Below are 15,294 nucleotides of genomic sequence, written 5' to 3' on the forward strand. Positions count from 1 at the left end.
GTTTTCAGAAAATCACATTAATGGCTGAATGGAGGGTGGATTGGAGTGAGCAGAGACTTAAGATAGGCGGATGTGAGGTGATGAAAGCCTGAACTAAAATGGTGGCACTGTCAGAAGAAAGAAGGGGACATATTCAAAACATATTGTGAAGGTAAATAATGAGCCATGGAAGTTATTAAAGATGGAAAGACACCCAAGATGAAACCTAACCTGTTGTATCAGAGGTCAGGGTCTAAAACAAAAGGCTAAGATTATGAACCACAGGAGGAAGAAAAAAAGCCATATCAACATTTTCAATGGAAGTAACCTTTGTGATTTTCTCTCCAATTACATAATATCCTTGAGTCCCTTGTATTTTTTTTCTAAAAGAGTTATTAATAAATTTTCTAGAACTTCTCCAGTAGTGTCCTTTGCCTCAACAAAGCACAGAAGTATTTCTTTGACAGAACACATTTATTTTTCCCAATCATACCCAACATATCTTACAAGCATTTAAATTTGTTTTTCATGAATTACATAAGGGGAATAACCCATTTATTCACTTTAGTGCTGGGCCATTTTAACATGATCAATTTCTTTTCTGCAGTCTTAATGAAACTATTATAGACACATTTTAATAGACAAAAGGCCTTTGAGCAATGATCAAGATGAGAGTGTAGGAGGGGTAAGATGGAACTGTGGAGGACCAGGCCTTCTTAACTTGGAGTTAGACTTCCTAATTGTGTTGGGCAGGCTTGAGGCAATTTAATTCAACATACATATCTTAGATTTAATAGATTAGATTTATTGACTGTACCTTCCTACCTTACCAGTCTTCTTACACCTTACTCCCTGCCACATTCTCTTCCATCCAGTGACACTGGCCTTCTAGCTGTTCCATGAGCAAGACACTCCATCTCTCTGCTCTGGGTATTGTCTCTGGCTGTCCTTTGTATCTGGAATGTTCTACTTCCTTTACTCTTTGGCTTACTTTAAGTTCCAACTAAAACCCCATCTTTTATTTAAGGCTTTCCCTAACCCCTCTTAATCCTAGTGCCTTCCTTCTGCTAAGTAATTCCTTTTTATCTAATGAATAACTTGTTTTGTATATATTTGTTTGTATGTTGTCTTCCCCCATTAGATTGTCCTGATGGCAGGAATAGTCTTTTGCACTTTTTAAATCCCTAGCCCTTAGCACAGTGCCTGGCACATAGTAGGCACTTAATAAATGCTTATTGATTGATTATGTGCTGGGCCCTAGGAGAGATATAAAAGTAAATAAGACCTAGCCTTTATCTTCAAGGTGCTCATGACTTATAGAGTATAGTAGATATACACTCTGCATAAATGCATAAAAGAGATACAAAGTTCTATGTAACATCTCAACTAGGAAATGTCATTTCCAACCATCATAGAAGGCTTCATAAAAGAGCTGGTATGAGAGTTGAAAACAGTTGAATTTTAACAGGTGGAGATGGGGGAGAGGGCATAATTGGCACAGGGAATTGAGTAAACAAAGATTTAGTTTCTTTCTCACAAATTGGGTAGATCTCCACATAAGGTAAACCTCGCCCCTCATGGGCACCCATGTGTGCATACACATACCTACACTTCCTTCAAGTGGGGACAAAGTCAGGGACTTTCCCTCACTTACCCTTATCAATTTATACTTAGATGATCCAAGGAACAAAGATCCAGGATTTTGGTATCTTTGCCCTAACCTATTCCATCCTGAGTGGGACCCAGCACTCTAGCCTTCCAGTACTGCCATATCCCCCAAAACAAGGGGATGTAGGTAGAGGGAAAGAAAGATATTCCTTTTAGAATTTGGGAAAAACTTCAGTGCTCAGGCCCCTGGAAAGGCTTCCTGAGTAGACCCCTTCCCCATACAGATCCTTCAAGTTCCATCATACTTCCCCCAACCTTCTCCTTTCATAGATGCTTAGCTTCCTTCAGAGTCTCCTTCCCAGCAGCTTATCATGAGAAAAAGGCTAGGGCATAGACAATGAGTTAGAGAATGAGATCAACTAAGTAATCAGATATCCCTAAATCTTTTACTTTCTCATTCTTCTCTTCCTTCACCTCTCTATTCTACTTCATTTCTGGGGGAGAGGAAGCTTCTTTGGGGAAAGTTCCATTTTGGGAGGAGGCATGAATTTCCATGTTGTTTCATTTATTGATGCTGATGAGTGATAGGAGCAAAACATATATCTGTTAATTGGGTTGTGTGGGAATATGCTGAAGGATTACAACAAACAGCATATCCCTACATACCCAATCACCAGATACATTTTGTGCTGGCCTTTATGACTCACTTATGACCCATTCCCACCCACTACGATGATTTCTTTCTCCTTCCATGGAAGTCTATTTTCTGCCTTCACCATTAATTTGGCACTTAATCATATACAGCCTTGTGACTTCTATTGTATTATCATTGAGGAAAGTGAGGCTCAAATAGGCTAGGCAAATTGCCTATAGTCACCCAACTAGTAAATACTAGAGGCAGGATGTGAACCCAGTTTTTCCTGACTTTAAGTACAGGACTCTTTCAAGTATGCCATTCTGCAAAGAACAAATAATTCAGGAAAGGAAAGAGGACGGGACTGGTGAAGGGAGAAGGGAAAGAGGAAGTAAGAAGGGAAGGAAAAGACAGAAAGGGGGAAAGCTGAGGGAAAGGGAGGAAAGGTAGAAGAAAATAAAAGGGAAAGGAAAGCAATTTTTCACTTTTTTTATTTCTATGGGATCAAACCATACAGAAACAGGAAATAGGCACTGAGAAAAATTATTTATGTATTTGGCTACATATGCAAGATGGCATGGAGAACTTGAGTAGGTATTTATTCAAGCCAAAAAAATGACCTTTTCTTCAGTTACTTGGATCTTGTTTGGGACCCTAATTCTCAATAACTAATTGAATTGTCTGTGCTCCATAGCACATATAGTCAGTCTCCTCAGCTCAGTAGGGCCACAGTAATTGAGCAGGGGATGGGCATGAATGGGCTTCTTGCACAACAAGGCTTTTCTCAAAGATTGACATAGTATCAAACTTTACCAGACTAGCTTCTTTGTTGTCCTTACTAATAAAGAGCCTTTGGCCACTTGGTAGGTGATATACCTTATGCTTGTGATAAGCTGTTTCCATTGGGTATCTCATTAGTATCCCTTTACTACCTGAGAAGCAATCAGCAAAAGAGCCTTTTTTTTTTACCACAAAATAGCACCAATGAATGAGATGTATAGATGTACTCTTCTGACAATAACACCACTTTTCTCAAATGATGACTTTTAGTTTTTTAATGTTTGTTCATATTAAACACCTCCCCCTTAAAATCCACGGTACAGTCAACATTTTTTTTTTATTTCTTGCTCATTTCGAACTGCCCAGGTAAAAGACATGTTGTAGTTAATCAAAGCTCTTGATTCCAAATGTTTCCTTAGCCCTACAGCAGAATCCCTTCACACAAACCTTCCCTATTGCATTGTTATTTATTCATGACTCAAGTTGAGGGCAAACTTTGAACTCCCACAATGCTGTATTCTCCACTGTAAGTATACCACCTAGGAAAAGGCATGGGGAAAAAAAACCAGTAACAACAACAACAGGAAACCATGTTATCATTTTACCTTTAATGGAAAAGTTACCAGCAGTTTTGGTACAAATTCATATACAAAAATTCCCTCAAAGCTGAGGGTAAATATTTTCTTTAAGAGACACACACATGAAAATTAATACCTATACAAAAATAAACTCTGAATGAGCAATTAAAAAGAGGGAAACCAGTCTATTTAGCTGCACAGATGTATAATAAGGAGATCAGAGTCTGTTGAACCATGGATTTATCCCATTGAAGGGGATGATTTTACTTTGGAAGAAAGAGCCTGCTTGAAGCGTCTCTTGAGGTCCTGCATGTTGGGAGATTTAGGCCGGGGAATGAGAGATGATCTTCTCTTTTCCCCACTAAGGCTGTGCAGTTTGCTAACCTCTTTGCAGAGATGCTGAAAAACATCACAGACATCTTCATAGTTTTCACTAGTTGAAATTTCAAGAAACACACTGCCCAGCTCATTAGCCAGCTGGATGCCATCATTAGTCTGCACCTGTCGGGCATGGAGAAGATCCCCTTTGTTCCCCACAATGATGATGGGAGTCTTGGAGTTGGGATGGAGCCTTCGGATGTGCTGGTAAAGTGGTCGAATTGACTGGTAGCTGCTGTAGTCTGTGATGGAATACACCAGCAGAAAACCCTCTGCCCACTGTACACATCTAGAGAGAGAATCCAATACCTGGACAAAGTCATCTTGAACCTTCAAGAGATAAAAGTGAGACTGTACATAAAGGAATACTCCATTAAAAAAAAAAACAACCTGAAAAGACTACCTACCAATTTGGGGGGGAAAAAAACTGAAAAAGAAAAAAAATCACATTCCAGAACTTCTTGTGAATTTGAAACAACTTCCCCCAAAAGGGACTTCTGACACAGAAAATCAGATTCTCAGTCTTGGCACATACTTCTTTATATAAGATGCAAGTGTTTACTGTTTTACACATACACAAAATTTAATTATGGCAGACAAGGAGGGATTCAGTTAAGATCTTTCAAATAAGCACTGGTTAATTTTTTAAGTAAAATTTTATTTTTAAAAAGCAGTTTAAAATAACTTCCCAAAGAGCCAGAGCATTCAAGGAAATGAGTATCTAATCCTGAACCCAATAAATAATTGTTGAGGGTGCACTCCTGAGGATGCAGAAACACACATCTTATTAATTCTGTTTCCTCCACACACTTTCTAAAAATGATGGTAATTATTCATTTGTTAATAAAATTACATTCCTTATTCGCTGCCAAGAGTTAATTTGATTTGCAATTAGTAAAGCACTGTAAAAAGTTCTTACAAGACCCAAGCTCTGCATGATGCCAGCTGCAGCAATTAAGACTTCTGTAGCCTGCTGTTGAGTGAAGTGTTGCTACATTTGTGGATACAGAATCAATCATCTTAGTTCTTCTTCCTTTCCTGCTCTGAAGAACTCAGTGATTTATTTACTCTAAAATCTCATAGAAAGGAGAAAAACCTCCCTCTACTGCTCTTGTAAAGTGTTCTTCCAGCCTTTCAAAACTCACAGGTAGCTTCAAGTAAAAAAGTCAGATCTACAGTTTAGCAAGTTGGGCTAATAGAATGCTAAATATTAAATACGGGGGAAAGGCCAACTAGCCAACTTCTTAAAAGCCTTGTTAGAAATGGGCCAGGCCTGGATCTCCACTATACCCGTCACCGAAAAAATCTAGACCATAAGAGAGTGTTTACTAATTAGCCGATGCAGGAAGAAACGCACCTGAATGCATCCCGGAGTATCTTGGATCTGTAAGGACAGTTGATCTCCTTCTACGTGAACAATCCTTGAGTATAGTTTGCCTGTGTAAAAGGAAAAAAAGGAGACTTTAAAAACTGCTGCCACCTAGAAAGGAAATAAAAGGCCACGGAAACAGTGAGAGCTCTAAAGGAGCATGAAATAATCCTAACCTGTATTGGGTTCATAATCTCCAATAAACCTCTTGGTCAGGAAGCGCACAATCATTGCTAAAACAAACAAACGAATACAGTTATTTGGGATAGTAAGTAAAGGCTTAGGACAAGAGAATTACAATAGACAGTCAAGGAAAGAAATAATAATTTTCCAGGAACCGCTGGCCAGACACAGAAAGGAGAACAGAAGCAGAGAAAATTACTTTGCACCTTCAGCCTTTGTAGGAGAAGGGATACATCTGCTTTTCTTTCCTGCCTCAGGCTGAATCTTCAAGGAGAATAAAGGAGATTCATAATTTACATGCTCCTAAACGGAGCTTGGATATTTCCAAACCACAACATCCCTTGGGCTTCTCTAAAAAATGGTAAATCTAAGCTTCAATGAGGTGCATTGTATGCAATCCTGTATGAATGGGAACTGGTCTAGGGAACCAGGCAAGTAGAGGTAGTTCCAAGGCTGGCAGTGCGATTTCTGCTAATGGTGAAAAATGTTCACCACTCTTTATTCTTCTCTCTGGACACCCCCCCCCGCCCCAATACTGGGGGAAAAAAAGGATCTCCTGGCGTAACATGGTGCCAAGATCTGTAAATTTTCTCTCTTTTTGCTCGCATGCCACCCACCACCTTCAGATCCAGGGACACTCACCGCTCTTGCCCACGTTGCCTGAACCCAGCACTGCCAGCTTAATGTCCTTGTGGAGCACGTAGTCAGAGGAAGACTCCGGAATGGGGGCGAGCAGAAAGTTCCCAGACATGCTCCTCTGGCGCATGGAGCGAGGGACAGGGAGAAGGAGCAAAAGACTGTGAGGGGCTAGGGCAAACACACAACACTTTACACCTCGGAGCAGTCAAACCCTGGCGAGTTTGGCTGGAGAAAGCAGCTTTGCCAGTGGATAACTGGCCCTAGAGAGGAAAGAGGGGGCAGGCAGAAAAGAGGATTCCAAATCCAGGGGCAAGGGAATGGATGTGGCGGAGGTGGTTCTTGCCGCCGCAGCCACTGCCGGAGCTAGGAGCCAGGTGCTTTTTAAAGGGCCAAGAGCTCCCGGCTAGAGGAACTGCAGCCTCCAAGCCCCACCTCCTCTCCGCCCCTTCCCGGCTCTCGCAGGGGATATGGCCAGGGGGGCGACAGCAGTCATCGGTTGCGCACGCCCCCGCCTCTTGACGCGCTCTGCAGTCTGGCCGCAGCCAGCCGGCGCCCTCGGCAGGTCTAGGACGCACACAACAGCTACTCTGTGGTTGCCCCTTCTCTCCCGTCCCCCACCCCTGTCCCCTGCTGATGAGCCCTCCTGCTTTCTCTCTTACCCGCTGCGGCCAGCTGTGCCTCCTGCGCCCGGGGAATGGAATAGAGATCGACACTGGAATAGGAATGCTTTGGAACCGGCGGCAGTGCCAGTGCCAGTGCCGGTCCCAACGCTTGGCAGGAGACTACACACTGGGAGGGAAGGAAGCAGAGCCCCATAACCCCAATATTCGGGAGAAAATAGAAAACTGCTGTTCCCTAATCCACCGGCATCGGATGTGTTTCCCTGTTTCTCCTCCACTGCTCAGCCAGGATGGCTGGGGGTCACTAGGTCAGTGTGAGAGTCTGAGAATGAAAGGCAGGAGGAAAGAACTGAGAGATTTGACAGAAAGGGGAAGAAAGTGTTGCAATGCATCAAAATGGATTGGGAACAGCAAGCAGATTCTTGCAGTGTGTTCACCCCTCCAAAAAAAATCGAAGATGAAAAACCATTAACTTTTTTTTGACTGGACAATAGTATTTAGCTAAAGAAACTACAACCCAATGTAAATGAAGGCAATGTGACCTTGTAACTAACTCGAGATTATTTGTTTAGGGAGGAACCATACATAGTGCATAATTATTATTGCAACCTCATTCTCACCATCATCGAGGAATATTTAGTGGCCAATATGTTAACTAAGGTCTCTGGCACAGACTCTGGCTTTCTCTCATTACTGCTATTCTTTTAATCAGTCGCCATTTCCTAAGTTGTCCATGATTATCTCAGAGTCATCCTTGATTCTTTCTTCCTAGCTCCGGGCTCACCCTCCCCATCGCTATCCAATCCATGGCGATCTCATCGGTTCCCGTTTTCATCTGTACACAGAATACAGATAACTCCCAAATACCCAGCCCTAATCCCTCGCTAAATTTGTCTTGCTTTTTCAACTACCTGCTGACTGCTCCTAGATGACTTCTCCAACTCAGCTTGTTAAAACTGACCTTCCCTTCTAAACACCTCCTTATTTCTGCTGATGGCACCACCTTTCCTCCTCCCATCATCCCAGCTTGAAACCTCAGTCATCTTTGGCTCTTCCTTCCTGCACACCCCTTTCTTTTTACCCTCCCCACCGTTACTATACTAGCTAACATTTATATAGCATTTACTATGTTCCAGGCACTTTATAAATATAATCTCATTTGATCCTCACAAAGACCCTGGGAGGTAGGTGCTATTATCATAGCCCCCACTATTATTATATTCCCATTTTACGGTGAAGGAAACTGATACAGAGGCTAAATGACTTGCCCAGGGTCTCACAGCTACTAAACATCTCAAGCTAGATTTGAACTCAGGTCTTCCCGACTTCAAGCACAGTGTTCTATCCATTTTGCCACCAGCTGCCAGTTCAGGGCCAACTCCAGTCATCCTGATATAGATCTTGCCAGTGGAGCCAGATAGCTCTAGAGGAAATAGTTAAGGCTGGTGACTTTGCACAGACCTCCCCCACTTAAATCCAATTCACTTGCAAGTCATGGCATCACCTTCTTGATGTTGTGGTCCTCTTCCAGAACAAAGGACACAAGAAGTTCCTGTGGATCCTACCTCCTCAACATTCCTTATATCTTATCACCTTTAGCATGAACTATTGTAATTAGTTTCCTAATTGGATTGCTGCTTCCAATATCTCTCCCACTCAATCAATCCATAGGCATTAAAAGAATCTAACAGACAGATTTGGCCATGTCATTTCCCTGATCAAATATCTTCATTGACTTCCTATTGTGAATAGGATTTAACATAACCCGACTCCAACCTACCTTTCCAATCTTACCTCTCAATACCCCCCTTTACTCCCTCTATATTACAACCAAACTGGACAACTAGCTATTACTCAAAAGTATATTCATCTCCCATCTCTGTGCTTACAGACTGGTTTTTTGTCAGTTTTCTAAAATGAACTTTTCCCTCAGGTTCATCTTTCAAAATCCTTCTCCTTCTTCCAAGTTCATTTCAGGTGCTAACTTTTCCACGAAGCCTTTCCTGAGTGCCCCAACTAAAAGCATTCTCTCCTACCTCAAGTTTTCTTGGAGTCCTTTTCTCCTATGGCCTCATTACACTCTGTCTTTTCTTAGACTTACCTGCATACATATTAGAGTCCTCAAATTTATTTGAATTGAATTAGAGTTGTTTATGTTCCTCTCATACAGTACACCTGTCTCAGAACCCAGTGTCCTGAAGGCAGGCCCTCCTTACCTCCACCTCTTAGAATCCCTCCTTTCTTTCAAGCTTATGCTCAAGCACCGCCTTCTACATAAAACCTTTTCTCTTCCCCGGAACTACTAGTGGCTTCTTCCCCAAATTACCATGTATCTATTGTCTATGTATTTTGTATATTCCTATAAATGTTCAAGTTTGTCTCCCCCGGTAGAAGGTAAACTTCTAGAGGCCAGGGGATGTTTCATTTTTTTTCTTTGTATTACAAGTCACTGGCACAAGGCCTTGCACATGGTGGATGGTTAATTGTCAGTTGATTGATATTTTATTTTCCTAGCTAGATCGTAGAGCAGCTAGGTAGTACAGTGGACAGAGTGTTGCGCCTGGAATCAGGAAGACCTGAATCCAAATCTGACCTCAGACATTTACTAGCTGGGTGACCCTGGGCAAGTCACTTAACCTCATTTACCTCAATTTCCTCATCTGTAAAATGAGCTGGAGAAGGAAATGGCAAACCACTCTAGTGTCTTTGCCAAGAAAATCCCAAAAAGGGGACACAAAGAGCGGACACAACTGAACAACAACAACAAAGCTAGATTATAAATCCCTTCAAGGCAGAGTTTGTGGGGTGCAAAAAGAGCCCTGGCCTAGTAATCAGCAAATCTGCATTTGAGTGCTGCTGACTCAGCTTCTCAAAAGCTATGTAATTAGGGACAAGTCATTTAACTTATCTAAGCCTCAGTTTCCTCATTTGTAAAAAGATACTAACGGTATCTGCAGTGTCTACTTCCTAAACTCAAGTCTGACTTTGATGCCTCATTGTGATGTGAAGGTGATCCTGGATTCGTGAAACAGTTCACAAGCTCTGACAGGTCCTGTCAAGGTTTACATTCTGAGCTTCCAAAGCTAAAACAGACTGTACATAGGTCATGTGAAAACCAGCCTCATCGCCAGGAGATGAAAAATTCATGAAATCATCCACTAGGGGTATCACTGTCCATAGAACGAATACTCATACTGTTGAAAAAATGAATCTCTTTTTAAAAAGTATTGAAGTAATCCAATGCTACCTACCTCACAGATGGTGTGTAGGTGTAAATTGCAAAGCATTGTATACATATAAACTCTTGATTATGTTTGCAATACACAAGCCTCCATAAAGTCCTAATTCAGTGCCTCATAGTGACATAAGTGTGGCCCTGGGTTGAATCTGTTGTCTGAGAATGTTCTGAGTAAGTCTTTAGGGTCTTATCATTTGATACTACATGATGAATTCTTTGGTCTGAGCAGAAAAATATAAAATTACTCCCAGTCTTGTGTTGCTCCCTTCTGATTCCATAGTGGTAGTGGCAGAAAAGGGATATGAAATGTTAAATAAACAAAACAGTTTTTAGACCATCTATTATGTTATTGTTGAGTCATTTCAGTTGTGTCTGACTTTTCGTGACCCCTTTTGGGGTTTTCTTGGCAGAAATACTGGAGTGGTTTGCCATTTCCTTCTCCAGCTCATTTTACAAATGAGGAAATTAAGGTAAATGAGGTTAAGTGACTTGCCCAAGGTCACACAGCTAGTAATTGTGTGGCCAGATTTGAACTCATGAGGATGAGTCTTTCTGATTCCAAGTGCTCTATCCATTGCTGCACCTTGTTGCCCAGATTGTCTATAAATATTTATTTAGTTGAGAGTACTCTAAATGTGAGATCCTTCACTGAAAACCAATGTATTGACTTCCAATACTATGGGAAGAACTGAAGCATGATAATATTGCAATTTTCATGATAAATGAATTTGGAAGACAAAAGGAAGTTGTAATCGAATGGAATGATAGTTATAACATCTCCTTAGTGTTTAAGTGGGAGAATTACATCCTCAGACCTTTGTTTAGTTAGTATCAATTTGGTAGCTATGCGAAGGGTCATTGGAAAGGGAAGAAATTTGGAAGCAGAGAGACCACTTAGGAAATCTGCTGTAGTAGGACAAGTAAGGCTCCTTTAATTCAAACCCTCATCATTCAAGCCCACCTTTCTGCTTCTGGGCAGTGAGAGGTCACAATTCTGCATAGGCTGGAAAGTTGACATCATGGACAGGCCAGTATGGGCTGAAATGGAAGAAATCTTGACCCTAAAGGAAACTAGAAACATTTATCATTTGCAAGGTGACAAGGAATTCTTTCCTTAATAAAGAAAATAAAATAATCACTGGAAAAAAAATAACATCTCCTTAAGAGAGGCAAAAAAGGAATTTGTTTCATTATGTTCCCAAAGAAACATCATCATCACCATCATCATCATCATTATAGCAAACATTTATATAGCACTTGGAGTTTGCAAAGAGCTTTGCATGTAATATCTCATTTGATTCTTACAACAATCCCTCCGCTTATTTTCAGCATTTTACAGATGAAGAAGCTGAAGATGAGAGAGGTTAATACTTGACCATGGTCGCACAGCTAGTAAATGCCTGAGGTCATATTTGAACTCAGATCTTTCTGACTCTAAATCCTACACTTTTATTACTAAACCACTTAACTACCTCATAAGTTCATAGGATACTTGTTCATCTTACCTCACAGTATTCTTGCAGAGAATAAATAGACCATTGTTTAAATGGAACAAAGTTCAAAAGAAAGGATAAAGATTAGGGAAAAAAAGATACCAAAGTTTTGTACTAACCTATTCAAATGAGCCATCTGTGTCAAAAAGAATCATAAATGGAAAAAGACAAAGACCTTAGTTATCACAATTTCCTGCAAAAATTTGACGTATGTAAAGCAATCACCATAACAAGGAGGTGAACCTAAAACCTGCCCTAGTCAGCAAATACAATTACATCACTGCTTTAGAATACAAAATCATGTTTTTCTTTTAAATTTATTGAGGGTTTTTTTGTAGCCTTGCAAAGTAAACAAGGACATCATATGTTTAGAATACAAAATCATTTAAAATTTTTATTGTTTTTTTTTTCTTACAAAATCACCTTCATTTACAAATATATCCCCTCCTTTCATTTTGAAAGCTATAAGGAGGATGGATTGGAGTGGGGAAAGACCCACTGGGTCAACGTTTCTAACAAAGAATTAAAAAAGAGGGGGGAAAAGCAGTTCAGTAAACTCAGCCAACACAGCAACCAGGTTAGTTCCCTGCCTCTACAAAGGACAGGAGGTAATTGTTCTCAACTCGACTCCAAGACTGTACCTAATCATTATAATTGTAGTGTCTGGTTTGATTTTCTTTTTTGTTTTAGTTTTTTTTTTTTTAATCAATATTGTTGCAGTGATTACACATACTGCTTTCCTGATTGGGATGACTCCACTTTCAATTAATAGGAGTCTTCCCATCCTCTGAATTCTTCCCACTCATTACTTCCAATAGTATAGTAATATTCTATTACAATCATAAACCAGAATTTGTTTAACCTTTCTTCAGCTGAAGGGCATTTACTTTGTCTTTAGTTTTTTGCTACTACAAAAAGTGTTGATATGAGTGTGTTGACATATATAGGATCATTCTGTCTTTGATCTTCTTGGAGTATGTATCTAACAGTGGAATATCTAGGTCAAAGGTAATGAACATTTTTGTTATTTTTTCCACCTACTTAAAAACTGTTTTCCAAAATAATTAAACTGATTTGCAACTCTTCCAATAATGTATTAGTGTACGTCTTTTCAGAACTCCTCTAATGCTATCTTTATCTTTTATCATCTTTCCCAATTTGCTGGGTTTGAGATTAAAACTTCAGAATTGCTTTGATTTGTATTTAGTAGTAGTAATTTGTAGCATTCTTATATATATTTATTGTAGTTTACAATTCTTTTGATAATTATTTGCTCATAAACTCTGACCACTTATCTACTGTGAAATGATTCTTTGTATTATATGTTTGTGTTCATTTCTTTTGGATATCAAATCCTTATCAAAGACATCTGATGCAAAAAAAAAATTCCCAATTGATGCTCTCCCTTATCCTAGTCACGCTTTGTTCATGCAAAAATTTTCTGATTTCATATAATCAAAATAATCCATTTACAAAATAATTATTAAAACACCTCAGATGAGGATGATAGAAGATATTTTATGAAGCAGTATTGCTTCATAAAACAGTGTAAATGAAAACAAGCCTACCAGAAGCTTGGCATGAGATCCAAATGAGCCATATCATCCCAAAAGCATTCATAAATGAAACTGGCAGGAGGACAAGGAATAAATGGAAAATAGAGCAAATTTGTCAGCCTTTCTATACTGATATCCTTTCATCATTAGTACAACTCATTTGTACCCTCACATCTCTATATCTCTATATATTATCTATATCTATATCTCTATGTGTTACCTCTATATGAGAAATTTGAAATATTATTTAAGAAGATGAAGTTGAAAAAAACCACACAAAGTACACACTGAAGAAATCCATGCTACACACAACACTACCTCAAAAGCCTTAAGGGGCCATTGTATAAGTTGTCTTGGAGCTGTGAAGATACCCAGTGTTTTAATACTTCAATGGATCTGGGATCTTGTCTATGTAAGTAGTCCATCCAAAGATGCAAATCACCATCCATCCATACCTTCCCATTCTATATTATTCTTGTCCAAGTACTTCACAGGGCATGGATTCCAAACTTCTCCAATATCTCTTTACTTAGCATGAACAGCAATGCAGCAAGCCTGCTATCCATCCCACGTCCTCACTACATAATCTGGTTACCTCTTCTTATCTCTAACAATATCCCTTAGCTACTTCTCCTGTACAACTCTTTGTTAACATATTGCAACCTCCTTAGGCCTACTTGCATCTCTTCATTGCCTTTTGACTGATCTCTAATTTTATTTCTTTGGAGCCTGCAATATAACTCACATCCATAAAAGTGCCACCAGAAGAATTTTTTTTTTTAAAGATGGTCTTGTGTTTCAGGGAGAAGCTTGGGGTTATTTAAAAATGACTTCACAATTTCCCAGAAGCAAACCAGCTTCTCTTCTTTTATTGAATAGAAAGAAGATACCAGGAGAAAAGAAAAAAAAATCATATTATTAATACCAATCTAGCCAGGGATTCAAACCAACTTCTCTGTAGGCCAGTAAAGGCAATGAAACCTAACTGTGAATTCTGGAAAGTGTTAACTCCAGACAATCAACATTGTTTTCTTCCTGTCCTGGGAGAAAGACTCTCAAAGGAGTGTGTGGACAGAAACAGAGGTCACTGAGTTGAGGCTTCAAGGCAGTGAGATTCGGTGTCAGTTTGGAAAAAAGGGCAAACACAGAGACAATAGTGCTTTGGTGATTGGACAGAAAGAAGCCGCTGCAGATATTTTGAAATATGAGTTCAATGAATAAAGTCTGGCTGTTGTGAGCTTGGCTCCAGCAGCTGAGGCCTCAGGATGAGAAAACAAAAATCTAATAGCTGTGGCTGAAGCATCTGTGTTGTCTCTCCTAGTGATTAATAGAAAGAAAGTGAAGGTTTAACTTTCTCTCTCTCTCTCTCTCTCTCTCTCTCTCTCTCTCTCTCTCTCCCTCTCCTGTGCCTGCAGATGACAGAGACTGACTTCCAAATTTCTCAATTTTTTTAAGCTATGTCTAATTCCTGGTTCTTTTTTCAAATGTAAAACTATGAGCTGTCATAACTTCTCTTTGATTCTTGTGTGTTATTAACTGTGTACAGAGAGATTGCAATGGAAGCCAATAAATGACTTGTAGGTCACAGAACTAAATAGGACAGAGCTCTCAGCCTTGGTCTAAAATAGCTAGGGTTCTTTTTTATACCATCTTGGGGGTTCTTGGATGTAATCCTGAGAGAATCTTATGGATTTGAATTTTGTTCATGAATTTGTGTGTAATTCTTGTGCAGGGACCATGCTAATGTTTTCTGTATTGTTTCAATTTTTAGTATATGTGCAGCCAAAGTGATAATTATTAAACAACTTTTAAAGCTCCTAAGAGGCAGGAGAGATTAACTACATAACTCAGGTCCACTTAACCTAAATTGTTAAATTATATGTAAACAGACCAAGAGGATGAAAAGAGGTGAGTATTTAAGGCAAGTTAACTAACTCTCCACCTTTTGTTTACTTTCCCTTTGAAATTGGTGGTGCCTCATAGGGTCTGAATAAAGGGGATAGTTAAGGGTGAGTCATACTCCCCGATAGGATACAGAATTGGGAAAGAATGAATAAGGCCATGTTACAAAAGTGTGGCTTAGAAGGGAATGAGGGGGACATTTCTCTTCTTTTTGGTTTCTACTTACAAAGCCAACCTTGCCTGACGACACCACTTAATGGTTACACCAATAAATGGTGATCTAGAAGATAATTCTATTAACCAAAAATAATACCACAAGTTCATGAAACATGCATTG

General features: G+C 39.7%; 1 protein-coding gene and 1 non-coding gene across 2 annotated transcripts; both read right to left on the reverse strand.

Moving 5' to 3' along the window:
- Positions 1 to 3,584: 3,584 nt before the first annotated feature.
- RASL11A (RAS like family 11 member A) lies at positions 3,585 to 6,524 on the reverse strand. The gene is made up of 4 exons (XM_027835241.1): positions 6,152 to 6,524; positions 5,503 to 5,559; positions 5,315 to 5,394; positions 3,585 to 4,287 (listed from the first exon to the last, which is right to left on the reverse strand). Exons 1-4 carry the CDS (start codon positions 6,273 to 6,275, stop codon positions 3,820 to 3,822), a joined length of 729 nt encoding a protein of 242 aa, XP_027691042.1. The 5' UTR covers positions 6,276 to 6,524; the 3' UTR covers positions 3,585 to 3,819.
- Positions 6,525 to 14,741: 8,217 nt separating this feature from the next.
- LOC114022850 lies at positions 14,742 to 14,848 on the reverse strand. Its single transcript, XR_003566708.1, has one exon. It is a non-coding gene; the product is annotated as a U6 spliceosomal RNA (small nuclear RNA).
- Between the last annotated feature and the right edge of the window lie 446 nt (positions 14,849 to 15,294).

This window comes from Vombatus ursinus, unplaced genomic scaffold (genome assembly GCF_900497805.2).
Source record: "Vombatus ursinus unplaced genomic scaffold, bare-nosed wombat genome assembly UNPS02014813.1, whole genome shotgun sequence".
Classification (NCBI taxonomy): domain Eukaryota; kingdom Metazoa; phylum Chordata; class Mammalia; order Diprotodontia; family Vombatidae; genus Vombatus; species Vombatus ursinus.